At 58.6% G+C, this 27,961-nt stretch overlaps 4 protein-coding genes and 1 long non-coding RNA gene across 7 annotated transcripts; 2 read left to right on the plus strand and 3 right to left on the minus strand.

Moving 5' to 3' along the window:
- Window positions 1-690: 690 nt before the first annotated feature.
- NECAB3 (N-terminal EF-hand calcium binding protein 3) lies at window positions 691-16,924 on the minus strand. Of its 3 annotated transcripts, XM_077872770.1 has the most exons (13): window positions 16,683-16,914; window positions 14,772-14,796; window positions 13,167-13,275; window positions 12,168-12,193; window positions 11,859-11,956; window positions 3,787-3,923; window positions 3,412-3,530; window positions 3,185-3,264; window positions 3,027-3,080; window positions 2,413-2,525; window positions 2,162-2,239; window positions 1,602-1,693; window positions 691-1,513 (listed from the first exon to the last, which is right to left on the minus strand). In XM_077872770.1, the coding sequence occupies exons 1-13, from the start codon at window positions 16,806-16,808 to the stop codon at window positions 1,485-1,487; spliced, it is 1,086 nt and encodes a 361-aa protein (XP_077728896.1). In that variant the 5' UTR covers window positions 16,809-16,914; the 3' UTR covers window positions 691-1,484. The 3 variants fall into 3 exon arrangements, with proteins under 3 accessions (XP_077728896.1, XP_077728897.1, XP_077728898.1); XM_077872771.1 differs by lacking the exon at window positions 1,602-1,693 and having other exon boundaries at window positions 691-1,601; window positions 16,683-16,924; XM_077872772.1 differs by lacking the exons at window positions 691-1,513; window positions 1,602-1,693 and adding an exon at window positions 1,700-1,832 and having other exon boundaries at window positions 16,683-16,922.
- On the minus strand, window positions 4,504-5,924 carry LOC144298212 (uncharacterized). The gene is made up of 3 exons (XR_013365166.1): window positions 5,210-5,924; window positions 4,852-4,921; window positions 4,504-4,572 (listed from the first exon to the last, which is right to left on the minus strand). It is a non-coding gene; the product is annotated as an uncharacterized LOC144298212 (long non-coding RNA).
- C26H20orf144 (chromosome 26 C20orf144 homolog) lies at window positions 5,362-6,538 on the plus strand. Its single transcript, XM_077872774.1, has 2 exons — window positions 5,362-5,604; window positions 6,170-6,538. Exons 1-2 carry the CDS (start codon window positions 5,374-5,376, stop codon window positions 6,521-6,523), a joined length of 585 nt encoding a protein of 194 aa, XP_077728900.1. The 5' UTR covers window positions 5,362-5,373; the 3' UTR covers window positions 6,524-6,538.
- Window positions 9,089-10,736, plus strand: ACTL10 (actin like 10). Its single transcript, XM_077872773.1, has one exon. The coding sequence runs from the start codon at window positions 9,886-9,888 to the stop codon at window positions 10,621-10,623; it is 738 nt and encodes a 245-aa protein (XP_077728899.1). The 5' UTR covers window positions 9,089-9,885; the 3' UTR covers window positions 10,624-10,736.
- A 1,206-nt stretch (window positions 16,925-18,130) lies between the features above and the next one.
- E2F1 (E2F transcription factor 1) lies at window positions 18,131-27,632 on the minus strand. The gene is made up of 7 exons (XM_077872775.1): window positions 27,357-27,632; window positions 22,229-22,319; window positions 21,629-21,848; window positions 20,479-20,631; window positions 19,891-20,005; window positions 19,574-19,796; window positions 18,131-19,448 (listed from the first exon to the last, which is right to left on the minus strand). The coding sequence occupies exons 1-7, from the start codon at window positions 27,615-27,617 to the stop codon at window positions 19,201-19,203; spliced, it is 1,311 nt and encodes a 436-aa protein (XP_077728901.1). The 5' UTR covers window positions 27,618-27,632; the 3' UTR covers window positions 18,131-19,200.
- Window positions 27,633-27,961: the final 329 nt, after the last annotated feature.

Consider the following 27,961-nt stretch of genomic DNA (forward strand, 5'->3'; position numbering starts at 1 on the left):
GCTTCCTTCAGTTCCTCAAGGCAAGCTCTCCTCACCACCAGCCCCCTCACGGGGCCAGAGCCTGATCACATGTTTTCCTGCCTAAAAACTCCTGACCCCGACACCCTCCAGACCAGGTCAGAGGCCTTTGACATTTGTCCTTTGCCGTTGTGGTGCCATGTGCCTCCCCTTTAGAGCCTCTCTCCATGCCTCCCAATCCCTTCTCCCCAGGTGGCTCCATTCTGCATCTGGTTCTGTCAGGTGACAGGGGTGGTGACAAATCAGTCTGGAAGAGGCTGGGGGAGGAAGGTTCTGTCAGGGGACAGGACCTCCACAGGCACCCAGCCACACTCTCTGGGACCCGAGAAGGCTCTGTGTCCCCAACTCCAGATCACACCCTGTTGGCAAGGAGAGTGGTGGTGAAGCTAGGATAGCCACCCGATGTTCGGGAGCTGAGAGGAGAGACAATCCAGTCCACTCCCTTTCCCAGGCAAAGACCCCAGAACCAGAGTTTGTGGAAGTGAGAGGGCGCTGAATTGAGGAAGCTGGTGTCAGCTGTGATGAAGTTCCCACCACCTACAGGCATGAGGGCCCAAGATGGGAAATGGTTGATTTCTAAAGAAAGGTTGCCTGCCCTAAGTCACTGGTCTGAGACACAAACCAACTCCAGAGCCTGGCCGCCTTGCCAAGGGAGAGAGAGGACACAACACCAGAGGTGACCACTTCCTTTATTGCCTCTGCTGGGGTCCTGGGCTGAGGTTCAGAGGTATCAGGGAGGAGCAGGTGACACTGGGCCCAAATTATTGCTACTTGGCAAGGTCACCCTGGGGCTTCCCATAGTGCCCTGAGTATGGGTGGGCATGAGCATGCAAATGATATGCAAATGACATGCAAACCAACCCAGGATCCTGCAGAGGGCTCTGGTGCAGAGGAGGATACTGGAAGAGTTGGGAGCCTGCCAGCCCAGGAGGGTGATGAGGACACCCAGGTCCTTACCCCACACTGCAGATGGATCTGGCCCAACCTCAGGGGTCGAGGTTTGGTGGGGGGGAGGGGGGTGTCCCTGAGCATCAGCCCTGGTTCTGCTGCTGGCTGAGGAAGAGCAGAAGCCTGGCCCCAGGACAGCAGGAAGAAAGCCGGGTACCCATGAAGCAGCCAGACAGCCCGAGGCCCACCCAGAGAGGGAAGCAACCCGCTCTGTGCCACACAAAGGCTGGGATGGAAGGGACCAGAATCCAAGCCTCCTGAGCCAGGCAGAGGCCAGAGTGCCTCAGAGGCCAAAGCTACAAACAATAAAATACACTGATTGATAAACAGAAAGCAAGCAGCCCAATTCCTGATCCCTGGGCTGATAGACTCTCCACCAGCTGGTCTGGGGGCCCTCTGAGAGCCCAGCCCCAGGTCTAAGAGAGGCAGCATCCTTGGTCTTGGTGCTGAGTTGACCAGTCCAGAAGCTCCAGAATGAGGCAGCTGGGCCCCAGGGCCTTGGCTTATGCAGGTCAGGCTCAGTTATTATTCATAATCCACCAGGAGGCTAGGGGTCAGAAGTTGAGGATCAGAGGCCATCAGGGGCCCATTGCTGCTCCACAGGGCAGTAGAGAGGGGTGGGAGCCACAGCATACCTGGGAAGAACACAGTGGTGAGGGTGTCCGGAGCCCGCAGGTGGTCAATGAGGATGCGCTGGAAGGCCTTACTACAAGCAGAATGCTGGTGCCTGGGGAGGGACCTGAGGCTGGAGCTGGTGCCCATAGGGCAAGACCACCTGGCTGAAAGCTCCCCGCTCCCAGCCCGGGCCTGCTGTCTGGATCTGGATCCCAGTCCTGCCTCATACAGGCTCTGAGCCTCAGTTCCCTCTGTGAAATGGGGAAAATAGTGCAGACTGTATCGGGGCACGGAGCAGAGTATGTGAAGTGCAGGGTGTGGCCCGGTGCTAACTGTGCTTACTGAGTGCCTACCCCTGCCGTGTCCCTGGCATTGTGTTCAGCTCCTCATACACCATCTTGTTTGGCTCACAGGAGGGTGGACCTCTTATCTCTCTTGGAAAGGAGCCTTCTGGGGCTCAGAGGGGATGAGAAACCCTCCTGAAGTCACACAGCCAATGAGTAGAGGACAATTGGAACCCAGCCTGACTCACTCCCGGGCCCATACTCCATAAACTTTAACTTCCAGACACCATCCATACCTTCTCCAAGAGGCCTCATCCCGCCAGAACTCATACAGGGTGAAAGAGGCATTGTCCAGCATCTTCTGGGCAGACACACTGTGGGGGCCAAAGAGAGGGCCAGGCCAGGCCCAGGCTACCACCACCACCACTGCCCACCCAACCAGGGTGTCTAGTGGGAGCCCTGGCCCAGGGTGCCCAGCCCCAGCCTTTTGCCCAGCTCAGCCCCCTCTCCTGACCTTGGCCAACCCACTAGCCCGCTAGAGACTCACTGCAGGCAATGGCTCTGGGCCCCTGTGAAGTCCACATAGCAGCACAGGGCACGGTGGAAATCCTGCAGGGCTTCCTCTGCCACCTGCACCTGCCGCTGGGCCACGAGGATGTGCTGACAAGAGAGGCAGCCTGGTGAGCAAGGGTAAGGCAGGGCGGCCGAGGGACCAACGGGGCCTTCTGGGGACTCCGCCCTTCTCAACTTACACCAGCCCCGGCCCACCGGGAGGTCGAGCTCCCGCCCCAACCTGGCCCCCACATCCCTGACTCCCTCGTCCTCTCCCCGTGGCCAAGGTCACTGCCTTGATCCGGCCATCGGCCCTCTCTCCTGCAGTATTGCCACTATTTCCCCTCCTACTGCCGTCCACACTGCCCAGGCCCAGCTTTCAGGAACGCAGGTAAGGGAAACTAATGGCAGTGATCTCTACAGGGTCACGGAGCAAGTGCCAGAGCCCAGCACCTGCGCGCCAGGCTTGGGGGATGAGGGCTGGGCCAAACCTGGGGAAGGGTCATCTGACATAGAGGCCCAGGGGGCAGCTGGCCCTATGAGCCCGCGCACTTCCAGAGCACCTCCTCCGGGCCCGATGCCCAGTGCCTGTCCCTCTCCTGGACTCACCGAGCCAGGCCCCTCGGTAAGCTCCTCTTCATGCAGAGGTTCCAGCCTAGGGGCCTGTGAAGGACACGGAGTGTGGGCAGGGCTCCCAGTGTGTGACTGGCTTAGGTGATTCCAGAAAAGGTCCTCCCCCCTGGGGCACCGGCCGCGTGGCTGCTCACCTTACACTCGAGCTGGTCAATGAGCTCCTGGAGACGGTTGACTTGGAGCCGCCACTGCATCTCGGCTTCTGAGCTCTGCCCTGGTGGGAGACCCACAGTGGAAGGTCAGGCCCGGGCCCCCCTACGTCGGGAAACTCTCAGGATGAACCGAGGGGCAGTGGAGGAGTGGGCCCTGAGCCAGCCCCGCACCCTCCTCCACCCGACGTCCCATTCTGCCGCAGGCGCACCTGTGTCTGAGGAGCCAGGAGACCAGTTGGGTGACCGACTGACACTCCGCAGGGCCCTGCGCCCTGCCCGCCGGCTGCCATGGGGCTTGCTCTGCACCTCCACGCTGTCTTCATCTGACCTAGGGAAGTGGGGGGGGTTAACCCACTGCTCCCAGGCCCACGGGCCAAGGACTGGGGCCCCAGAACAGGGCCAGACACAGGTGGGGCACAACAGGTTTCCTGGGACACAGAGCCAGCCTCAAAGCCAGCCACCCCCTCTCAGCCTCCCTGGCCAAGAACAAGAACGTGGGCTCTGGGATACCGGGGCTACGGAATGAGATGGAAGCTGAGGGCCCTGGAATGTGGAGACCATGACCTGCAGGGCACCTCACATACCGTGGGCCCTGGGCCTGGGCCTCCAGGGTGTCCGACGCCCCTTCCAGCGAACTCTGCAGGGCCTGTAGCTGGCTCACTGTCTCCCGCAGGAGGAAGCGGGTCACAAACTGGTCAACCTTGGAGGCCCGCTCATACTCCTGAGGGCAGAGGGTCAACATTTCCTGGCCTCAAGCACGTATTTCTGGACAGGGGACCACGGCCTTGCTCCCTCACCCCCACCCTCTACCCATCAAAGCAACGAGGCAGCATGAAGAGCAGAGAGCATGCAACCAGAGTGGGAGCAGTGCTGGGACTGGGAGCAGGGCCTGGCCTCCCTTTCTGGGAGGCAGTGACAGGGAGGCATCTGCCCCTTTCTGGGCCGCAAGGCCCCTTCCCTGCTGGGGCCACCCGCTTCCGCCAGGGTGGCCCCAGGCACAGCTAGGCTGGTAGTGGGGAGGGCAGGGCATCCAAAGGCCAGTTTTTGACACATGAAGCAAAGGATGGTGTGATGTGGCCCCATACTCACCAGCTGGCCCTACACTCATAATCTGTGCATGCATTCATTCATTCTCTCATCCATGCAACAAACATTTACCTTTTCCTAGGAGCTGCAGATACAAGACAGCCAGCCAGGTCACTGTCCTTACACACACACCAGCATTGATCCCTACATCACTAGCCTCCACTCAGCCCCTCCCAACGTGGGCAGAAAGACAAGGCCGACACGTGCCAGGCCCTATGCTGCTCATGTGGGATGCTCAGAGACTCTCCAACTACCTTCGCCTCCTTGTGCCTCAGTTTCCTCACCTAGAAAACAGGGATGATAATAGCCATCTCACCGAGCTGTTGAAAAACTTCAATGAGTTAATTCCTACAGAGGACACAGCCCAGGATGGGAGTCCTGAGGAGCCATGGTCTAGCCAGGTGCTTGCCCACCCTCCACGAGGGGCTCCAGAGGCACCGTCCATCCGGGGCTTCATCTCCTGTCTGTGACCTGCCTCAGCTCAGCCATCAGAGGAGGCCTGCTGGACCAGGCTTATGAGATGGGAGGCAGGAACAGACTGGGGGCTGGGTCCTCACACTTACACAGGCCAATGGCTTCTGACCTGTCTGTCCCAGCCTGGTCTCCACACTTCCTGGCCACGCTCTGAGCTCCCTGAAATCCAATAAGTTCCCTTTTGAGCACTTAAGATAATTGATCAGTTCTGTTACTTGCAACCAAAAAAACCCAGCTAATGTAGAAGTATCCACTCTGTGCCAGGCCCTGTTACAAGCGGAATTTCATTCAATCTTCATAACAACTTACAGGAACCATATTGACTCCATTTTGCAGATGAGAAGACTGAGGCCTAGAGCAATTGACTACCTTGGCCAAGATCATACAACCAGTTAGTGGCAGAATCAGAATTCAGAACAGGACCACAAAAAACTCCTCTCCACTCACCACTAAGCACCTTACAAGCCCTGCCTCTTTCGTGATTATCAGCCCACTTTTATAGCTGAGAAACCAAGGCCACAAGTCAAAGTCAACGGAGCCAGATTTGCGTGTGGGTTCTGGGAGGAGGAGCTTAGAGTCTGGAGCTGGTGAGGTTGACCCATGAGGTCACAATGTGGTCTCCAGGGACAGAGCAGGGGCGGGGTGCTCCCCACCCCAGCCAGAAGGCAGGGCAGAGGCAGCATGGGCTGTGGCCCCCAGTGGTGACCGGCCCTGCCATGGGAAACAACAGTTCTCACAGGAGGACCAAAGTGCCCAAGCAGGCCCGCAGGGAGAGCCCACCTGACATGGGCAAGGCTGGGCGGAAACCGTTCTTTAGCCACTTCAAGAGGAAGAAGCCAAGTGTGAGTGCCAGGGCGCTAGGGGTTGGGGGGGTCAGGGGTGTTTGAACAGGTGGCCAAGAGGGGACGCGGCGAGCCTAGGCCCTGTGGGCCTAAGTCCGAGGGGCACAGAAGGCCTTGGATAACGCCTCCTGAGCATGAGGGTCCCAGAAGCCCAGAAAGGGACAGGGATTCAAGAAACCGGGAGACTGGGGCGCCCAGGAGGGTGGGCAGGACGGGGTTCCCCCAGCTCTGACAGGTCGGTAGAGGGCCCCGCATGGGGAATCAGAGGCTATGGGCACAGGGTATTCCCTTGAGCCCCCTTTCCAGCTCCTAGCCTCAAGACGTACTGCTCTTCCGGGGCGCGTTCAAGTCCCCGCGCCAAGGCTAGGGCAGGCAGAGCCCACAAACATGGGCGGCAGGCGTCGGGGTGATGGGACGGGGCGGACCCCCTCCCCCGGGCACCGAAGGAAGGTGGGGTCCTGGAACGTAGAGGCAGAGTCCCGGGAGACAGGGCCCGGCGGGTGAGATCTCACCCACAAGGCGCCGAGCCCTCCTCGCTCACGCTGCTGCGCCCCCCCGCCCCCAGGCCAAGATCGTGCTGCTGCTCCCCGCGGACAAGCTGCAGCAGCCGGCCGAGGTGGCGGCGGGCGCGGGCGCGCGGCCCGGGCGGCCCCGCGAGGACGCGGCGGGCATCCCCGGGGGCTCCCCGGCGGCGGCGGCGCCCACGCTGCGAGGAGCGGGCGACGGCGCGGCCCCGAGCGAGGGCGCACGCGCGCGCGAGATGAAGACGATCCTGGCGCTGCTGCTGCTGCTGCTGCTGCTGCTGGACGCGCGGCTGCGGGAGGAGAGGCGCTGCGCGGCGGGGGGCGGCGCGGGGGCGGGGGCGGGCGCGGGGCCGAGGCCGCGCAGGGCGGGCAGGGGCTGGAGGCGCGCCCGCTGAGCGAGGGCGGCGCGGACCGCGAGGCCGACCCAGCCGGGGGGCAGCCGCGCCAGCGGGGCCGCCGAGCGCCCGGCCCGGCCCAATAAAGAGTGCATAGCAAACCCTGGCGCCAGCTAGCTCTGTCGGGGCGGCGCGGCCCTGAGCTGGGTGGGGGAAACTGAGGCCCAGAGCGAGGCAGGGATGAACCCGGTGTATTGATGGCAGAGCAACAGGCTCTGGTGCCAGAACCTGTGTGCGCCTCCCCCTTGGGAGCCACGCGTCAGAACCCCTGCCCCGAGCTGGCGAGGCGACACCCTGCCACGGTGGAGGGAAGCTATTTCCCTCCAACTCCAGGCCCTGGTCAGACCCTCCCAGGTCTACAGGTCCAAGGGAGGGGAGTTTGGGCAAACCCTGGCTTGGCCAAGCTAGGGGGCGGGGCCTGGTTCCCACAGAGGCCTAAGGGGTCCAAGAGTACCCAACACTCACAAAGTCTTTCTTAGGCACGGTGGAGGGTCCCAGGCAAACAGCCACCACCCTGGAATGAACTGTGAAGGCTCCACAACCAGCAGGGCTGGGGCCTGGGACTCACATTCTGTCTGGAAGAGCACCAGGCTGGGGTGTGCGGGCCTCTGTTCCCTCACTCCTGCCCCACTTTGCTTGGGAACCCCCGAGTCACCTCAGTCACTTGTCTTCCAACCTCCTCTGTGCCATCCCTTTGCCCACACTGCAGCCAGAAACTTCTTCCAAACCACTTAGCTATCTGCAGGACAGTTCACGGATTCTCCGTGGCCCACAAGGAAATGCCCAAACTTCCTGTTGTCGTGTGCAGGCCCAGGCCCCAGCCTTAGTCTCTCCCTCTAGGGCTTCTGAGTGACTCCTAACCTCACCCCTGCTCTGGCTATATTGCCACTGTGGTCTCCAATGCAAGGTTTACCTCCCTAATTCACCCAGGAGAGGCCTGGCATGCTTTCTGTGAGAAAGATCCAGCTGTTTGCCCTCATTCTCCTGGGTCCTGAACCCAGCTTCAGACCTGAGTGCTGCCCAGCTCTACTGAACCTGTAGCCACCCTTCCACTGGTGACCACCTCAGAATGTCCCAAAGAGGGCAGATGCAGCAGGGGTGAAGACCCTATCTCATTAAAGACAGAGGCTCAACTTCTGCTGAAGACGCGCTTCCGTTACTGTCGACATCCCTTCCATATCCCCTGCATCAGGCTGGAGGTTGCATGGCCCATAGCATCTCTCCAAATGCTTGTAAGAACAGACCCTTAGCTACCATCCATGTGGTTACAATCAGGGTAACCATGTTCCTCAATGTGGCCACACATTCTGGCCATGCGTGATTGGCCCAGGCGGTCCTATCAGCCTCTGCCCTGGGACTGTAATTCCGGAGCTCGGAGAGACTGTTTGCTACATGAACATATGTGGGCTTAAGCCAGTCTTCAGAAGAATAAACAGTGCAGAGACAATACACATCCTGCAGTCAGGCTGTACTTCCAGACTGTTCATGAAACCTGATTTCATCTTTGCCCTTGGTTCCTATAAGACATATAAGCTCCTTGTAATAAAAGCCCTATTTTAGCTTAAGCTCACCTAAGTAGGTCTTCCACCTGCAACCAAAGTGGTCCTAAAGAAAACACACTCTGCAGAGACAAGAAGTGGCCTTTTTCCTGTGGAAGGATTATTACTACCTTTTGGAGGAAGAAATTGAGTCCAGAGAGAGAGTAGGACTTGCTCAAGCCCAGACAGAGATTGGGACTTGCTCAGGGGCACACAATGAGTCATCTTCAGAACTGAAGTGATAAACACAGTTCCTCAAGAAAGGAAGGAAGCCCCTGAAAGTAGGGTCCCTGTGTAAGCTGCCTGGGCCCCTCAGGGCTGAGCACAGAGGTCCTCTGAGTGGCTGTAGATCTATAATTAAGAGCTTTCTCTTCAGGGACGTGTGGGTGGCTCAGCAGCTCAGCGGTTTAGCACCTGCCTTTGGCCCAGGTTGTGATCCTGGAGGCCTGGGTTCGAGTCCCACATCAGGCTCCCTGCATGGAACCTGCTTCTCCCTCTGCCTGTGTCTCTGCCTTGCTCTCTCTGTGTCTCTCATGAGTAATTTTTTTTAAAGAGCTTTCTCTTCAGCACTGGGGTGGGGAAGGGGGCGTGGCTCCACATCTGGCCAGAATACATCAGATAATCTGAAGTAGTTTTGGGAGCAAATCAGATTGGTTGTGCTGAGCAGCTGAGACCAGATCCCCCAACGCCAAAATCACCACTCTTGGCCTTGCCCTAGGAGAGAGGAATGGAGTTTTCACGGGTGGGCTGTGGAAGCACAGCAGGTACTGAGGACTGAGGTCACAATGAGTGCAATCCAAGTTCTTTTCCTTCCTTCTCTGACCACCCCCTCCCACCTCCACAACCAGGAAAGACTTAAGTCAAGGCCAGGAGAGAGGTGCCAGGAGATCTCCTGGGGCTCAAGGACTAGGCTGGACGCCTGGGCCCCCAAGGAAGGATATATGTCCGGAGGGCATTAGCACAAGGCCCCCTCCGTGTTAGAGCTCTGCGGCTCCTGTTGGCTTCTCATTATCTAGAAGGACTTGATGTGGCCCTCCCTTCATCCCTCCCTGCCGCGGCCGGGGAAGGGGGCCACGTAGCAGAGGGGAGTCCTCAGAGAGGTGGGTCTGGTGCAAGGTGAGCCTTGAGCCTGGGGCCACAGGCGGGCGAAGAGGGCCAGAAGCGGCTGGAGCCAGGCGAGAGCGGAGGACACTTGGAAGAGGCGGGGCCTCGGGGCCGCGGGCGGAGCCAGAAGCTGCAAAGAGCCGTCCAGGCCGGCGGAGGAGTGGAAGCGCGGGCCCAGGGGCTGCAGCCAAGAGAGCGCGCTCGTTCCGCAGCAGAGGCCGGGGCTTCGGCCGGGAGCCAGAGCCGAGAGCCGAGAGCCGAAAGGCAGGCCTCCAGCTCCAGCGGGGCCAGCGGCGGCGGAGCCTCAGGGCCGGGCCAACGAACGCCACGGCGGCCTCGCTGGGCGGCAGCGGGCGGCTCCGACGGCCGCCGCCGGGGGGCCGCGTGGCGGTGGTGCTGGACCAGGGCTCGGGCTTCGTCAAGGCGGGCTTCGCGGGCGAGCAGCAGCCGCGCCTGGTGCTGAAGAGCTCCAGCCCGGGGCCCGGCGCACTGGGCTGCGAGCTGGGGGACGGGGGGGCGCGGGCGCACCCCATCAAGCACGGCGTGGTCGTGGACTGGCAGGCGCTGGAGGGGCTGTGGGAGCGCCTGCTGGTGGGCGGCCTGCGGGTGTGCCCGGAGCGGTGGCCCGTGCTGGTGAGTGACTCGCCGTCGGCGCCGCCCGCGGGCCGCGAGAAGGTAGCCGAGCTGCTGTTCGAGGCCCTGGCGGTGCCCGCGTGCCACATGGCCAGCTCCGCGTTGCTGGCGCTCTGCTCCGCCGGCGCGTTCAGCGGGCTGGCCGTGGAGGCAGGCGCGGGCGTGTGCCACGCCACGCCCATCTATGCGGGCCACTCGTGGCAGGAGGCCACCTTCCGGCTGGACGTGGCAGGCAGCACCCTGTCGCGCTACCTGCGGGACCTGCTGGTGGCAGCGTTCCCCGACCTACAGCTGCGGGCCCTGCCCCGCAAGGCTATCACACAGCTCAAGAAACGCTGCTGCTATGTGTCGCTGGACTTTGAGGGTGACCTTCTTAACCCTGACCGCCACCACCCGGCCACTTTCTGCTTAGGCAATGGCTGCTCTGTCTGTCTCAGCAGCGAGCGCTTCCGCTGCCCCGAACCCATCTTCCAGCCGCGTCTGCTAGGCCAGACCAAGCCAGGACTGCCTGCACTGGTCTTCCAGGCATTGCAGAAGGTTCCTGCAAGGCTACGCACTCGGCTCGCTGATACCGTGGTGCTGGCGGGTGGCTCCACACTCTTCCCCGGCTTCACTGAGCGCCTGGAAATGGAGCTGGAGGCACAGTGCCGGAGGCATGGCTATGGGGCCCTGAGGCCGCACCTGGTGGCCAAGCCTGGGCGTGGCACAGCAGTATGGACAGGCGGCTCCATGGTGGCCTCCTTGCGCTCCTTCCAATGCCACTGGATAACCCGGGCCATGTACCAGGAGTATGGCTCCAGGCTAGTGCATGAAGTGTTCAACTGAGTTATGCTGTACCGGAGGGTGGGGCCCCATGAGCAGCTGCAGAGGCAGAGGCTTGGTGGGCTGCCCTATAGCTCTATCAGAGGCACTGAGTTCCAGATAAAAGTCTCAAGTGATTGGAGCTGGCAGAGTCATCATATGCAGATGGGTCATCCCTACCCCTTACTGAGCCAGGAGGAGGTGATCCGGACCCCTAGGACCCCCACTGTGACCTACAACTTGAATCTACCTAAACAGTGCCAGTTCAGGGAATACCAGTCCAGGTGCCTACCCTCAGGGCCCTGTTTCCACGGCAATGAGGAAGGCAACAACCCCACTTGTGTCTAGGACACAGATATGGAAATTACAACACATCAACCCCTCATCATGTACCATTTGGATTCCCATCCTATGCCAAAGTTCAAGGGATGACCCTTTGAAAACCTGTAAAATCCTATGGGGAAGCAATGAGAAAAGGAAGCCCTGTCCTCAACTGCTCACTGACTCACTGAGGGCCTCAGTTTCCCCTTCTGTAAAAAGTGGGGTCAGGCACAATTCTGGGCCTCCTCACTGTTCCCTCTGGCCTCCTTATCAAGAGCTATGGGGCAATGGGAAGTGGAGACATCTCTTAAAAGGAACACATAAAGGGAGGGGTGGCTTGTATTTCTGAAGTCACTATCTTGAGAAACTAGAGCCCTGGGTGTGAGCACTGTTTGTGCTTATATGCACATGTGGCCACATATGCAAACAAAACACTTGGGTGCACACATGCCAGCCTTACACATGTCCTCAAGACAGGCCCTGCCCCACCAGGTTCCACACGCCTCATGGCCTATGGCCGTGTGTGAGCATGCCCCACCTCCCACCCCATCCCTGCTGGGTCTTGGGCTTGATACCCCACAACAGCTAGGTCTGGCCAATAACAGAAACCGAGGTGGCCACAGCTCCAGGTATTAGGTGGCTGCTGTGTGCCAGGCATAGTTCTGGGTGTTGGAAATAGAGTAGAGAACGAGAAAGACAAAAATCCCTGCCTTCCTTCTCATTTGTCACATCAAATGTATGGAAGTAAGCTCTATTATGATCCCTAGTTTACAAATGAGGAAACTGAGGCCCGGGGAGATAAAGGTGCACAGCTAGGAAGTGAGAGAGCCATGACTTGAACGCAAGCCTCTAGCTTCACAGCCCTGAGCCATGACAGTGGAGGCTCCCACAGCACAGCAGACACCCCTGCCCTCATTCCCATCAACCCCTCCACTCACCAGCTTGGTGGTGTCCATGGCAGTGAGCACTGCACAGTTCAGCGACTCCAGTGCGGCCAGCACCGGCCGGTAGACACCCAGGTGTTCTGAGAAATAGTCTGCGGGCAGAGGAGGTGCTCAAAGGTTCCCGGACCAGCCCCCACCTGTTCCGTGGCCTCACTGACCCAACCTGGAATTCCTCAGCAGCCAAGCAGGCCTCAAATCCTGAGCCAAGCCCATCCTGTTCCACTAGGAGAGAAAAGTCGTCTCTCATCATGCCCACCTGCCCAGGGGTCCCGGGAGACCAGAGCTCCCGGTGGGCCTACTCACCACACAGTCTCTCTGTTTCCAAATTGCTGTGGGGAGAAGAGAAGGCACCCCTCAGTCCCACAGACATAAGCCTGTGGCCTGGCACTTTGAAGCCATGCTCCTCCCACTGCCCTCCCAGCTCAGCCTGACGAGGCTACTTCTATCTCTACCCCAGGTGAAGCTGCTCTGTGGACCCAGAGGGGCAGCAAGGGTACTCCTGAGGGTAAAAATTCAGACCCACCCTTGGCCTCCAAGGGGATTTCAGGCCCAGTGAGAGAGATGTGGACAGAGGCCAGAGAGGAGTGGTCAGAACTGGGAACGGGAAGCCAAGTCTGGGGAAATCCTAGAAAGCACCAGATGTTACTTGGTAGGTTAGGGAGGGCTTCCAGGAGGACGCTGCTTTAGATAGGCCTTGAAGGACAGGAATTTGATTGGAGTGTCTGGTGGTGTGGGGAGGTGGCAGCCCTGAAGACCAAAGGTCCAGCTCAAGTTTCAAATAGGGAAGGGTATGGAAGCCTTGAATGCTGACCCAGAGGCTGGGATTTCTCCTAAGGAGATATTGAGGGAGAGGGAGGAACAGCTGCAGATGCATGTGCACCCAGGTGAGGAAGCATGGGGAGGGAAGCGTGCATCTCCTGCTAAGGCCTGGAGATGCGGCAGCACGCTTGGGGAGGGAGTGCGTGTTCAGGCACTTGCATCCATGGGTGGAAGCAGGCTATCCTCAGGCATCCTTTGGTCCCTGCAGGAAGTGGGAATGGGTGGGGGGGACACCTGTGGGCTGAACCACGGGTGGTGACTCAGACCTGGCTATTTTGGGGTCCCAGCTAGGAGTGTGACGGACAAGGCTGGAGCCAGGGAGGGGGTGAGTGGGTGGGTAATGTTGGCGTCAGGCCCTGGCACCTCTCTCTCTATGCAACCCCCCATTCTCCATAAGGAAGCAAGGCAGCAGGGGACACAGTGGGGCTGGGACAGCCTAGCCTCACACCTACCCACGGCTCATCCACCCCCTCTCGTACTTACTCGGTGGAATGCCCATCAATGCTGTTGAACAGCTCCCGCAGCTCCCCAGGGCTGAGAACCCCATCAGCAAAGTAATTCTGGAATTCCTCAAATGAGAGCTTACCATCATCTGGGGGGCGGGGCAAAGAGCAGAGCTGGTATCCCTGAACCCCGCCACCAGATTCAGACCCCCCCCCCCAAAGACTATTCAGCCTGGTGGAATGGAATTCTGAGCATGGTAGGGGGATCTGAAGACAAAAGGGTCCTTAGAGGTGCCCACTTAAGGCAACACGGCCCACTTTGCAGTCACCCAATGGACAGAGCAGCACACACATGGCATTGCACAGCGACTCAATAAATGTTTGCCAAATGAAGAAACAAATGAACAGCCTGGGATGCGGCCAGATCACGGCAGGACCCAGACGTCACTTGGAGGACTTGGGGGCTGAGTCTCTGCCGGCCAGCCTGGCTCCAGGCTGCTCTGGACCCACGCCCTTCCCAGAGAAGCCACTGGGAGGCAGATAAGATCTTCCTAAGAGGAGCTGGAGCTCCTGCAAGAAGCAGCAGCAGGCTGGCTTAGGAGGAAATGATCTCTCTGCAGGGTCCCTGTGACAGATAGTTACACAGTCTGAGCACCACTGGGATGGCCGAAGACACTGGGGATTTGGCCTGTAAGGTCTTTAAGCAGGTGGGGTTGGGGGAGCAGAGCTGGGGAAGGACCTGAGCCTCCCCAGGCAGAACACTGTTCCACACAAGGACACAAATGAAACCATGTGTCCTGATCAAGGGGTTGGGACACCATCCTGTCTCCAGGAGACTTAGACACGAAAGAGTCTGAAGACCCCAGATGGAAGTGAGGCCAAGGAGGACTGGCTGCCACAGCTCAGACCCTCACCTGGTCGATCAGGGCACAGTGGGCTGCCCCAAGTCATCGGTGGGCAGCAAGTGCTTGCGGCTCCTTTAAGGGCTCCTGCTTGAGCTTTCAAGGTTTTCCCAGACCAATATCTGAGACTGCCCAGCACCCAGGGTAGGGGAGGCTGATTGCCTGGACTCAGCACCACCCTGGGCTAGGTCCAGGTGGTTGGTCATACGAAAAGTTACTGAGCCCTGTAAAGGTCTAAGTAAAATCCTCCACAGGCCTCATCTCCACACTCCACCTTTCCAAGCCCCTGACACAGGGTGCCTGGGACCAAGCATCACTCAGACTTGGGTTCAAGGCCTACCACTTAAAGGCTATGTGACTTCAGGCAACTTGCTTCACGTCTTTGGGCTTCTGCTCCTTTGTATGTGAAATGGGGTGAAGAATTCCCACCTAGCTGGTGGTTGTGAGGACAACATGAAGTCATATAGAAGAGTTACCCATAACTGTGCCAGGGCACTGTGTGAGAGTACGCCCCCACCTCCAGCTTCTGACTAAACCACATTCCCTCCACTCTCCATCCTGCTAAGCTTAACTCCAAACGGCACTCCCTCTGGGAAGGGTGCCTGGAGTGATTCTTCTGATTTGGGTCTCCCTAAGATTGTTGTCCATTCTAGACTGTGCCCCCAAACCCAACATTGTGCTGAGCCTCCCTGATGCCTCCCACCGAACCCCCACACTGTAGACCCTGGGGAAGTCACACTCACCATTCTTGTCTGCTCTGCGGAAAACCTAGAGGACAAAGGGGCATAGATGGGAACTGTAAGTGCTGCCCGGGAGGCAAGGGCCCCCACCCAACTCATTAGGGCCTCAGCGGGCCAGGCTACCCCGACCTCACCCTTCCTCCTGTCCAGCCTGCTCCCAACTCCCTACGCAGATCAGCCCTGCAGGACGCTTTCCACTGAGTGGGGCACAGGAAGATCACACAGCAGGTCCCACAACTTGCTCACTTCTCCTGCAGGCCTGGCCTCATGGTGGGCGCTCCAGGCCAGCTGCCGGCACCCCTACCTCCCACACCTGGAGTCTATCCTGGATTCTGTATGATGCATCAGACCTTGGCACGGTCCCAGCACAAGGGAGGGAGGACGGGCCACGTTCCTGGGCCCTCGTCCTAGACCTGAACCCCTCATCTCTGCAGCATGGCCATGGCCCATCCATAGACTGCCTGCTTACGGCTGTCTCCCTGGCTGCTTAAGAGCCTGATGTGTGGGCAGTGGCTAGCCCTTCCTTTGTGGGTGCCTGGAGTTAACCCTTCCCGGTCTGGGGCTTCTTATGAGTCTGACTCAGTGTGTGAAGGCCTCTGGGCAGGCTCGTGTGTGTGTGTGTGTGTGTGTGTGTGCATGCACGTGCACCTGTGTGCGCACATGTGCAAGGGGGAGTGAGAGTGCCAGAATGCAAGGCTGGAAAGGCTGTATTTACAGAAAAGAAGAGATGAAGGGCAACAGAGGCAGACAGAGAGGAAGAGTCAAGACATGGTCAGGGACCAGAGTCCCAGATCACCCCAAGCAGCCCAGTAGATGGGAGACCAGCACACCTGGCAAGGAGAGGCAGGCCAAAGACTGAAGAGAAAACCCTTATCAGCTCCAGGTCCTGACTGCCACTCCTCTCCAGCTGTTTTCTCTGTCAGTGAAGCGTTGGCATGAATTTAACCCCTGACCAGACACCTGACTCAGAGGCGGCCTGCCACTGGCTCAGGGTCACACAGCAGCCCAATGTGGCCTGGGGGGCAGACGGAGATGGCAGGGAGGGGTGCGAAGCTGTGGACAAGGACATCTGGGGCCACACCCTAGCATGCCTCTGACTCCATGTGTGATCATGAACATATTCCGGACTCCTCTGGCCTTGGTTTTTCCATCTGGGAAGTGGGACAGATAAGTCTCTTCCATCCAGGGCTGTGGTCAAGGTGCTGAGTCACTGGGGGCAGCAGGGAGGGGACTGGAGTACAGTCTTTCCCATAGGCAGAGACCTCTGAAAGTGGGGCATTAGTGGGCCAGGATGGGGCTGAGCACCAGGGTGAAAGGGGGGAAGGGGCTCAGGGCAGTGATGGAGGCCTGGCTAGGCTGCTCCATGCTACTGCCCCCAGGGGGCTGCGGACCCACCTGCCACCCACGAGAGGGATGTACAGACCACTGTGGGCAATCCTGATCAGCTGTGGGACCCGACGGCCCCTGGGTCAGATCTCAGGGACTCTTGGGATCAGTGCTTGGGTCAGGAGTCAGGGGGTTGTTTTTTCTTTCAGGCTCCCCTGCCTGGGTCAGCCCAGCCGGGGGCTGCTATAGAGGGGGCCGCTCCTGTGATCAAGTGTTGACCGTCTCCACCGCATCAGACACACAGATGGGGTGGACCTGGGGGTGGGGGAGGCAGCAGGGGCAGTGCCGCGCAGCCAGGGCACCAGGAGAGATAAGGAGACAGAGAATGGACACGATGGAAACGAGATAAAGACGACGGAGGAGGGAGGCAGCAGGGGCAGAGAGACAGAAGCAGAGACCCAGAGACGGGAGCAGGGGCCCAGACAGGTCTGGAGGGAGGCACGGGCAAGGAGAGAGCGGGAGAGCAGACGGACCGGGGACGGCGCCAACGCGGGGCCACAGGGCCCGCGCCCCCCCGCCCCCACTCACGTCCTGGAAGAGCGCAAGTCCGGCGGCGGGCGAGGGCGCGGGCGCGGGCGCGGGCGCGGGGGGCCGCCGGGGCTCGGGCGCGGGCGGCCGGAGCAGGCACACGGTGAGCAGCCCCGCGCACGCCATGGCGCCGCCAGCCACTCGGCAACGGCTCTCGGCTGGGGCTCGCTGCGGCTCCGGCTCGGGCTCGGGCTCGGGCTCGGGCTCCGGCTGGGGCTGGGGCTGGGGCTGGGGCTCTGGCCGCCGCCGCCGCCGCGGACTCGGGGGCCTCCCGCCCGCCGCGCCGGCGCGCACGCCCGCGGCCCCGCCCCCCGCGGCTCCACCCCGCCCCTCCCGGGGGCCTCGCCGCGCCTCCGCCAGGGCCGGCCGCCCCGCCGCTCCGGGACCAGAGGCTCCGCCCGGGGGCCAGTTCTGGGGGCCAGTTCTGGCTCGGACGGGCCTGGGAGGGCTGGGAGTACTACACAGCCGGGAACAGGGCGGAGGGGCCGCATGTGCCCAAGGGCAGGTCCCCACCACCGGGCCAGAGGGACACCCGGGGGCAAGGCCTGCAAGGGACTAACTTTTCTGCAAAATGGGAGCAATCCTAGAGACCATAAAGGATTATTGCGGGGACTCACCCCACTGACTGCAGAGGGCTTAAAATAGAAACTGGCCACAGAAATAGAAACTGGCCGCACCTAGGGGCTAAACAGGTCTGCGTGGACTGCCTCCCAGACCCCTCCAAACTCAACACTGCCCTTCCCCCTCCCCTCTGCCATTCCGGCCCCCTCTTCAATTCATCTTCTTCCAACACCAGCCAAAGGGAGCGTTTAAAATAAGAAACCGGAGATCACTGCTGAGCCTCGGCAGGTCGCTCCTGGTCCCCTGAACACAGCCCCAAACTTAATTTTCTCCACTCTGGCCCTCCCCTTGGGACCCCACACTGGTGCCCTGCTCGCTCCTGCCTTTGCCCACACCACTTTTGTCTGCTAGGGGTGTTCGTATTGTCCTCCTTTAACTTCCCTACAGCTCCCAGCTCACACATCACCTCTTCTAGGAAGCCCTCTGATTTTCTCATTCATCTAAATCTCCTCCAGTCAACCCTGAAAGCCCCAGGAGGAACTTGTGGCCCCAGAACCTGAAAGAACCTGATAGAGAATCATCCTGTTGTAATTATTTGTTGCAGGTTACAAATGCCCAGAAACACCTGAAAGGAACACAGCAATCCGAGTGGCCTCTCTGGGGCTGGGGAAAGGAGGGGAGTTCACTTACGACTTCATTGGATTGGTTTTTAAGTTAGGAGAAACACGGTGACGAAGCCTACCTTTCTTTGTGGCTGTGAGGCTCAAGTGGAATGAAACCAAACAGGGGCAAGGAGAAGGGAAGCAGACAAGGGGTGTTTTCCCAGCAACTTTGACCTCTCCCATCCCGGGATTTGCTCCCAGCACAGTCCCAATACCCAGCCCAAACACCATCAAAATATTTATTAAAACCAAAGCAGGAGGGAACAGAGCGGTTAGGAAGGCAAATCAAAGTGCAGATTGGAGGGTGGGGCAGAGCAACGAGTGGGGCAGAGCAACGAGCGGGACAGAGGGCCCCCCCTCCCCGCAGTCTGGGCCAGGGGAAGCCCTTCAGCCACCCCTCCTACCCACCCGGTCAGTGAAGGTCCCCCACTCACCTCTCGCATCTCACATCCATCCTGGGGGGCAGTTGGGGCCCTGTAGTGACCCCAGGGGAGGGACCACCCCCTTGATCCACCCATGGCTGTTAGTCAGTCGGTCCGTCCGTCTGGCTCCCTCCCTCACTTTCCCAATAAATAAACCGCTCAGGCCTCAGCTCCTTCGGAGGAGGGCAAAGAATAGCTCAGGGACCCCTGCCCTGCTCAGGGCTATAGGGAGTTGGGGCAACAGCCCCACATCCCTCCTACCCTTTGCTGGTGCCCCAGGCTTGCCAAAGAGGCCTCGATAAATAAATAACGCTCCATTAAAGCTTCGATCAGAAAAACCTTTAAGACGACAGAAGTGCTCTCGCTGTCCTGCAAACAAGCAGGCCAAGGCCTCGCCACCTGGCCTGGTCAGCGCACAGGATTCTGGGGGCAGGTGGCCACCCTGGGCCTCGTGGGGCCCCTGGAGCAAGGAGACCAAAAGTGCAGTTAGAGCCCCCACCACGCGCACACATGGACTCATGCACACACACGTGGACACACTGGGGCGTGTTTTCAGTGCACGCACAGATGTGTTCACCTTCATTCCCCGGTACATGCACACACACATGCTCACACACCATTCACCCCGTGTAACACACATGTTGGGTGTTGGGTGCATGCACATACACACCACAAACAGAATCCTTCCCTTCCTGGCTTGCTTAGCCTCCTGGCAGTAGCCAGGCTCCAGAGCAAGAAAGCTTCTGGAGATAGGGGAGAGGGGTATAAATTAAATGTTTCCAATTGGGCTGGGAGGACGGCCAGGGGTAGGGGGCTCCAGGGCTGCAGAGACAGGGTGGGCATCTCAGGAGGCCCTGGTCCCCCTAAGCCCCATCAGAAATCCAGAGGGGTAAGGTCCCCAAAGTCACAGTCGAAGAGGTCTCTGATGCCCTCACCCTCCTCAAGGCCAAAGTGGTAGTCGAGAGCCTCGTGGGGTGGGGACAGGCTGATGAACTCCTCAGGGAGGAGGCCGGAAAAATCCTCCCGTGCATGTTCCAGGAGCGAGTCGGCCGCCACCAGCGGGGACAGGCGGTCCTCGTCCACGGGGGCCCGCAGGCCACCCATCCGGGAAAGCAGAGGTTCTGGGGAGATGGGGGAGCATCACAGGCCGGGGATGGCCCACAGGGAGGGCAGAGGGGGTATCCTGCCGGCCCACCCAGCTGGGAGAGGGACCCTGACCCACCCCACCCACCCTCCCTTCACCCACCTTGCTCCAGGCTGAGCAGGGATTGGCTGGGATCCGAAGCAGGGGATGAGGGGGGAGATGATGGTGGTGGCACTGTGGTGGCAGGGTCAACTGGCCTGTCTTCCTCCCCAGAAGCTGTCCCCTGGGATGGGGTCTTCCCAGGGCTGATCCCGCCTGCACTCTCCTCAGGGCACAGGAAAACGTCAATGGGGCCTTGTTTGCTCTTAAGGGAGATCTGAAAGGTCTGGGTGGAGGCAGCAAGCAGGGTAAATTGAGGCTCGGCTGACCACCAACCCCACCCAGCCTGTCCTGGTCAGGTCTGGAGTCCTGGGTCTCACCTCTGAGGAGTCTATGGCTTGGAGCTGGGTCTCAGGAGGGGCCTTGATCACCATGACCATCTGCTCTGCAGGGTCTGCGATGCTACGAAGGTCCTGGCAGGTCACGTAGGCCAGGGTTGGTAGAGTCAAGGACCACATGACCTTTGACCTCTGGGGTCACCCACCCAGAGTTCATAAGAGAGTTATGAGATTACTTAAAAATAAATTTAAAAAAAAAAAGTGTTTTCTATTTTTTATGAATGAAAGACAAATAAGAACTTAGATCTCTAACCTTGAAGCCACTGCCATGTACCAAATCACTACCAAATAAATGTTTGCTATTGCTGGTACTAGCTTTTCTAGTTTGAATCTCTGCTGTTTGGGGATTGATTACTTTCCCCTCTTACAGATAAAGCTGATGCTCGGAGAGGTTATGTAACTTGTCCAGCCTAACACGGAATAAGTGCTCAGCCCAGAACTGGCACCAAAGCCAGAGCACCACCTCTTCCCCAAATTCAGAGCCTAGAGTAGACTTGTTAGTCCCACTTGGATGGGGCCCCACCCGCCCATCCTGTCCTCCATGGCAGCCGGCCGACAGCCCAAGGATATCGCTGGCTGTCAGAGTCCTCAGCGAGCAGCCGCAGTTGTGTGGTGCAGATATGGATCAGGTGGTCCAGCTGCCGCTCACTCTCCTGCAGCTGCCGGAGGTCCTGAGTCAGTCCTTCAAGCCGCCCACTGATCCCCACTGCTGCATGGCTGCCTCTGCAGGACGCAAAGGGAAAGTTTGCAGTTCTTGGCTCAGCCCTAACCCTCAGCACCCAATCTGCTGCTGCCTGTTCTGTGAGACCCACACAAGCCCTTGTGCTTCTCTGGGTGTAACTCCTGGGCTGGGAAACAGCAGAGGGCTGAAGCGGGCCTCCAAGTCAGGCTGGCCAGGGTCTGAAGTCGGGCCTGAAAGACCCCTCACGGAGGGCTGGGTAAGTGGGTGATGGCACAGGTGTGCCATGGAATCCTATAAGTTTGTATAAAAGGACGAGAATGTATCAGATGTACAGACACGGATGTACTTCCAGTATGTGTTGTCAAGTAAAAAGGGGGAAAAAAAAGGATGCAGAATGGAATGATGTACCAAAAGCTGAAAAGGAAAATGTGTCAGGGCAGTGGCATGGCTAAAGGAGGTGAGAGGGGAAAAATAAAAAAAGAATTAACAAGATTAGGGGTGCCTGGGTGGCTCAGTCGGTTGAGCGTCTGCCTTGGGCTCGGATCATGATCCCAGGGTCCTGAGATGGAGACCCACACCCTGCTCAGCAGGAAGCCTGCTTCTCCCTCTCCCTCTGCCTGCTGCTCCCCCTGCTTGTGCTCTGTCAAATAAAGTCTTTCCAAAAAAATTAACAAGAATTAACAATCCTACTGAGGGTGACAGAGGGCATAAGAGCCATCACCTAAGAGGTGATGAGCTAAGAGGGATGGGCAACAGCTGGGAAGGGCACAGGGAACTTTCTGTGGTGCCGGACATGTTCTTTATCCTGATCTGGATGGTGACTCCCCAGACGAAGAAATACACGAGGGTGCGTTGAGCTGCGTATGTGAAATCTGTGGAAACTTCCTCAGAGAAGCCACCTCCCCCTCCGAGCCTCAGTTTCCCCAGCTAGACGATGAGGATGCGGACAGCCACGGTGGGGATCACTATCAGCTCCTCCATGCTGGCCTGGCCCCAGGCCTTAGCCTCCACCTGCCCTCCTGAAGGGCTGGTACCTACAGCCACTGGATGTGGTTCTTAGACTTCTTGGCAATGAGCTGGATGCCCTCGAGGACGTTGGTGATGTCATAAATGCGCCGTTTCTGCACCTTCAACACCTCAGCCGCCCAGTTCAGATCAACAACGCCATCAGCCGAGCGGCTCAGCAGCTCCAGGAAGCGTTTTGTGGTCAGATTCAGTGAGGTCTCATAGCGTGACTTCTCCCCTGGGGATTTCACACCTAGGGGTCCAGGCAAGGAGGGTTCCCTCAGTACCACCCCCACACCTAGGTGGGCTAGCCTTCCTGGCAGTGCAGGACAGGGCTGAAAGATGGGAGTGGGATGGGCAGATGGCTCCTTCCCCTTGGCGAAACCAACCATGAGGGCCTGGGGCTGCTGCCTGCCAACCACGAGACATTCCTCTTCTGGCTGGGGAACTCCCCACCCCCCAGGGCCTGGGGAAGCCATGCCAGGCAGCCACTCCAGCTGCCCCTCAGGGCCCCCAGAGGCCTGGCTCCAGTCCAGGCCTGACAGATCAGAGTTTACTCTGCAAGCATGTTTGTCCACACCCCCAACTTGGGCCCGGTCAGGGGGCCTGCCCCAGCCCCAGCTCTGTGGGTACCTTTTCCTGGGTGGCGGCCTCTGCCCCGGGCTGGCCCACTGCTCTCAGCCAGGTACTGATGGTCAGTTTCCAGGTCCAACCTCCGCTTTACCTGTGGCAGAAACAATGGGATGATATTTAATAACCAGGAGCGAGGCCACAAAGACTGGGCTCTGGGCTTGGTGCTCCTGGGTCACCCCTGCCCCACTTTCTCTATCATGTCGCCTATGTGTATGAGGGATGGGGAGATCCCAGGGGACACAGTCCTACCGCACAGGACAGATCAGTCAACCATGGGGCGCAGAAGACCTGAGTTTAAGTTCTAGCTCCACCAGTATTTCCCTGGGTGCCTATGGCAGTTTTAAAATCTGTCTGCAAATTTGATACTCTCCCTTTCAAAAAAGCAAAACAAAACAAAACAAAAAAATAGAGCCTAATTCTCCTCCCCTTAAATATGGACCAGATCTGGTAACTTGCTTCTCAAGAGCAGTAGGATGGAAGTGATGACAAGTCACTTCTCAGACTGGGTCAGAGCTGCACTGGAGCTTCCTCCTTGTTTTCTATAATGGACCACTCACTCTGGGGAGAGCCACTGCCATGTCACGCAAGCCTGAGTGGCAAGGCATTGAGGCCTTGTCCAGTAGCAACATCAGTCTTAGAAACAAGTCCTTCAACCCTGGTCACGCCTTCTGATGACTGCAGCCTCGCCCAACATTTTGGCTTACGATCTCAGCAGAGATCCTGCGCCAGAAGCACTGAGCAGTCTCCTCTGAATTCCTGCCCCACCAAAATCTGTGTGATAATAATTGTTTGTTATTGGGGTTTATTTTTTTTTTTAAGATTTTATTTTATTTACTCATGAGAGATACAGAGCGAGAGAGAGGCAGAGACACAGGCAGAGGAAGAAGCAGGCTCCATGCAGGGAGCCTGACATGGGACTCCATCCTGGGTCTCCAGGATCACGCCCTGGGCTGCAGGCGGCGCTAAACCGCTGACGCCACGGGGGCTACCCTTTTTTATTGTTTTTAATTTCAATGCCAGTATATTAACACACAGTGCTGTATTAAGGACTTGTTGTTTTAAGCCATTAGGATACAGGTCCCTTGGGCAAGTTACCTTCTCTCTCTGGATTCTGTGAACATGGTGGCAGCTAGTACTCACCACGTTTTGCACGTTAGTTCATTCCGTCCTATGGACTAGCAGCACAATAATGGCTCCACTTTATGGATAAAGTAACTGAAGCCCAGAGAGGCCCAAGTCAGACAGCCAGGAAGCAGCCAAGCCAGGATTCCTGTCCAGAACACCCTCTGACTTAGTCACACACACGGGAGGATGGAGACTGCCCCAGAATATCTCAGGCATCTCAGGCCCATCCTGACCCACCCCAGTCCTCCCCCACCCACGGGGTTTCCCAAGCTAGACCCTCACTGGGCAGCCATCTGGTAGCCTTTGAGAAACCTCTCGCCACAGCCACTATCTCCTCCCATTTGGACCACTCAGCCAACTCCCTGCCTCCACCTATCCTTCTCCACCCTAGTGCCCTCCTCTGCCACTTCTCCACGTAAACTTCTGCTCAGACGTGTTTTCTCACAAACTTGTGCCTCCAAGTGTTAGCCTGAGCTGTTTCCCTCCCATGAATGCCCCACCTGCCTTCACACCAACTCTTACACCTCTGCGGGAAGGCACCTTACTCCTTACTTAGGTCTTCTGATCCTGCAAGAGACCAGGCCAAAATGCCTCAAACCTGACCTTTCCCCACAATATCTCTTGCAACCAACTTCTGGAGATGTATTTGTCTCACCCAGAAGGCAGTGCCCCGAGGCAGGCGCTGGACCGGAATTATGGAATCATCACTGTTCGCAGGGCCTGGTGTTAACTCCCGTCTGCTGTGTGAACCTCTGCACGTGCCAACGAGCCCTCACTCTCATCGCACACTCATGGATGCCCTCAGGTGCCCCGGGGATAGAAGTGCTCACACATGTCGAGTGTCTCTTGTGTACCGAGCCCTGCTAAATAATGGCTTTACCTGCATCCAGTCATCAAACCCTCTGCCCAGACCTTGCAACAGATGCCATGATGACCTCTACTTTCCAAGAGGCCTGACAATGAGAGATAGGGCCAGGATGTGAGCCCTAATGGGCTGACCCAGAGCCCATATTCCTACCTACTACGTGTCCTGCTTCCCTGCAGCTTCGTCCAGAGACCAGCCCCCAAAAGCCATGTGTGTCTCCTCTCCGGCCTTACCCCTTAGGCCTGAACCTAGCATCCTCCTGCCAATTGCACCCCTCATCTCCCTGCTCCTCAGGCCCATGCCCACCGTGATGACAGGTCAATGCCACACCCTAAAGCAAGGGCTCAAGCAGGTCTCCATTTCAGCCACCACACTCTAGAGCTTGGCACAGGAACCTAAAAAGGCAGAGGTGAAGACACACAGAACATTGTGGTGAAAAAATGTGGACATCTCCAACATCTATGGAAGGGGAGCCACAAAAAGTGTGGCTCATCCAGTCCCTGGAATACCACGTAGCTGTCAAGGACTAATGAAGGGTGACACAGAATCCTCTTAAAGACATAATGACAAGAAAAATATCATCAGAGGGCAATGCATTTATATGATCCCTTTTTGGATTAAAAACATGAAACATTTTTCTCTGGTTCAGTGTCTAATATTCTAGAATCCATTCTAGGGGTAACCTCTGTATGGTATGTGGGTGGAGGACAACCATGGGGGGACTGTTACTATATCTATAAAATGGGGATGATCCACTGTTTGAACATAGAAACAAAGGAAAAACTACAATTTTTAAAATTTAAGGGGAAAAAAAAGCTGTCACAACCATCTTTTTTAAAAAAAAACAGGCTTAGGAAAAGAAAACAGGAGGAAAAATGAATGGTGTTGGCATCCTTCAACTTTTTAGCCTCTTAACTTTTTCTATAGTAAATGTTTTAATTTGCTTTTTAACAGCTATGACAACAGGATAGAGGTGGACAGGAAGTGCCAGGAGGAATGGCTGAGTTGTAGAGTCTTGCATGCTAGAGGTGCTCAATGAATGCTCACTGATGCAGAAGCTGAACCCGTAGCTTGTTTCAAAGACTGCCTCACACAAATGTCAGTGCAGAGGGTCAGAGGAGGCCACAGCTCAATCGGCCAGTGGCTGACCAGAGGTACAAGAGTGGAGAGTCTTGGAGGGGGTGTTTCTGGACTTCAGCTCTGGGGTGGTGCCAGCCCTCACCCCCACCCACCGGCAGAAAATGGATACTAGTGCTTCAAAGCTGTGAGGGCAGAGGCTCCTTCTTTGCCCATTGTCTAGTACCTTTTGGGCAGTTCACTAACTCAACAGTAGAATGGATGGAATGCTCAGGCCCACAAGGCTGCCCCTGACACTGCTGGGGGTGGGGTGGGTACATTTCCTCAGCCCAGTCTCTGGCAGCCCTCTGGGCCTGGAGCTCAGCTTCTACAGCCCCAGGTCAGCTAAGTACTTGTCAGTCAGCTAAATGCAGTTTTCAGGTCCAAGCCCCAGGCTGGCACCTGCAGAGAAAAAAGGCCCCTGGGATAGAGGTGACCCACCCTTAGTACAATCCTCCTCCCTTTACCCATCAGAAGGGTTCCTAACTTCCTTCAACCTGTATTATTAACATTTCTAGGAGGCAAGGCATCCCAGTGGCTAACTAGTTAACAGCTCAGGAAGTCTGGACTGGTCCCACCATTCCACTAGCTGAATGACCTATCATCTCTAGGTCTCAGCTTCCCTATCTGTAAAAGGGGATGGTTGTTGAGAGAGTTAACTGGGTGAAGTGCTTGGCACACAGCCTGACATATAAAACAGTCTCAAAACAATGGTGGCTCCTATTGTTATTATTATTAGCGTCTTGGTGATTCCGGAAGGAAGGCAGAGCTAGGCTGGGCGAGGGGCCAAGGGAGTTAGGGGAGACTTGCCGGGATGCCTCAGGGACCAGCTGCCACCCAGGCCCCCATAAGCAGTTGGATAGCTTCCACCTCCTTGCCCGGGCTCTGCTTCACCCCTCCTACTTGCTCCAGGCCCCCTGCTGAGACCCCCTCCTGCCTGGCTGGCCTGGCCCCTGCCCCCTGCCAGCAGCCTTCCATGCCCCACCTTCACCCACAGGCCCTGACAGTCAAGCTGGTCTCCACGCCCAGTCCTGCAGCTCACAGGTCCAAGCTCCAGGCCTCTAGGCCCTGCTCTCCAGTAATTAAGCAATCTTTTCTGGGGCCCCCAGTCCAAATTGCTCCTGAGCCTCTTGCTGCTCAGGGAGCACTTTATCAAGGCATCTCCCTGGAATATTTACTCTCTCCTGGCACTGGGGGCCTCCACTCCAGCTCCCAGAGGCCCAGCCCACCCATTACTTCCCTGGGGGCCTAGGGGTCTGCCTGCCTGATTAATGAGGCTCCATGGCAACCAGGGCCTGTGAGGGTGGAGGGTGGCAGATGGAAGGACAGGCAGAGGGAGGGGATCAGCAGCTGGCCCAGCCACCCCGCCCCTGCAGAGAAGGCCTCCCAGCCAGGAGGCCTGTCCCCAGAGGCCCAGAGGCCCAGGCCTGCACCTGGCAGTGGAGCATCTAGGCAGGAAGGAGGGTCTCCTCAATGACTCTTTCAGCAGTCTGGCCCCAGGATAGCCCCCTCGACCTCCTCAAGGGGCCCTGTCCACTACCCTGCCACGAGTTCTGGTCTGGAGCCAGCAGGCCTCAGTTCAAATCCCAGCCCCACCACTTGCAGCCGTATGACCGGGGGCAAGTCACTTCCCCTCTCCGGGCCTCCGTTCAGATGGGCACAGTGACAACACTGAGCTCACAGCATGGTTGTGAGTTCTGGCTCGAAGTTCGCCAGAGACCTGGCATGCAGGCAACACCAGCTGAATACACGTGGGCTATTATTACCACTGAGTCTGACCCTCGAGCGGCTCGGGGAAAGCCGAGGCCCAGAGCAGAGGAGCAAACAGCTACTGGCCCGAGGTCACCCCGCATCCCGGGGCGGGGCCCGGAGGCCCAACCCAGGCTCGACCCCGCCCAGCCCGGGAGCCTCGGCCCACCCCCTCCCCCCGCCCCCGTTGCCTCCGGGCCAAAAACCGCGCCCCGACCGGGTCTGCACGGGGGTCCAGACGTGCACTCGGCCCTGTGTCCCTGGTGTCCGTACCGGCGGGCGGCCGAGCGCAGGGCGCGGCGCGCTGGGTGTGGGCCGGGGCGCCTGCGGCGTGGCGAAGAGCAGCAGGTCGGGGTCGCGGGGGCCAGCGGCCGGCGCGGCCGGGCCGGCGGGGGCCGGCGGGGCGCTGGCGTCCTGCGCCGTGGAGATGATGACGATCTGCGAGGAGTCGAGCAGCCGCAGCGCGCCGGCCCCGAGCAGGGCCTCCAGCGCCGGCGCGCATGGGCCGCCTGCGGGGGCCCCGGCCACGGCCATGGCGCTCACGGCCCGCGCGGCCCGGGTGGCAGGCGGCGGCGGCGGCGCGGGCCCATGGCGGCAGGCCGCGGCGAGGGCTCGATCCCGCTCCGCCCCCGGCCGCCGCTGCCTGCAAAGTCCCGGCCACTTTTACGCGCCAAATCCTTTTTGCCGCGAAAGAGCCACGAGCCGCCGAGCGCTCTGACCATTGGCTGTCGGGCCCGTGACGTAGGCGACGGCGACGGGGTCCATTGGCTGCAGCGTGCCGGACCGGCGGCGGTGGGCGGGACGGGGCGTCGGCGCGAGGAGGCGCGGCCAATCGCGGGGCCGGGCGCGCGCAGGCTTTGTCGGGGCGGTGCCAGGAG

Source organism: Canis aureus, chromosome 26 (assembly GCF_053574225.1).
Source record: "Canis aureus isolate CA01 chromosome 26, VMU_Caureus_v.1.0, whole genome shotgun sequence".
Taxonomy (NCBI): Eukaryota; Metazoa; Chordata; class Mammalia; order Carnivora; family Canidae; genus Canis; species Canis aureus.

Excerpts from the sequence above, each read along its gene's own strand:
- ACTL10 (XM_077872773.1), top strand. The coding sequence starts at position 9,886 with ATGGCCAGCTCCGCGTTGCTGGCGCTCTGCTCCGCCGGCGCGTTCAGC.
- NECAB3 (XM_077872770.1), bottom strand. The coding sequence starts at position 16,808 with ATGGCGTGCGCGGGGCTGCTCACCGTGTGCCTGCTCCGGCCGCCCGCG. Across the intron at positions 2,526-3,026 it reads TTACCGAGGGGCCTGGCTCG|CACATCCTCGTGGCCCAGCG; the intron begins GTGAGTCCAGGA and ends CTCTCTTGTCAG. Across the intron at positions 1,514-1,601 it reads CACCACTGTGTTCTTCCCAG|CCTCCTGGTGGATTATGAAT; the intron begins GTATGCTGTGGC and ends TCTGACCCCTAG.
- C26H20orf144 (XM_077872774.1), top strand. The coding sequence starts at position 5,374 with ATGTGGTCTCCAGGGACAGAGCAGGGGCGGGGTGCTCCCCACCCCAGC. Across the intron at positions 5,605-6,169 it reads TCAAGAGGAAGAAGCCAAGT|GCCAAGATCGTGCTGCTGCT; the intron begins GTGAGTGCCAGG and ends CCCCGCCCCCAG.
- E2F1 (XM_077872775.1), bottom strand. The coding sequence starts at position 27,617 with ATGGCCGTGGCCGGGGCCCCCGCAGGCGGCCCATGCGCGCCGGCGCTG. Across the intron at positions 21,849-22,228 it reads AGGCCGCCACCCAGGAAAAG|GTGTGAAATCCCCAGGGGAG; the intron begins GTACCCACAGAG and ends CTGGACCCCTAG. Across the intron at positions 20,632-21,628 it reads AAGAACCACATCCAGTGGCT|AGGCAGCCATGCAGCAGTGG; the intron begins GTAGGTACCAGC and ends TGCGTCCTGCAG.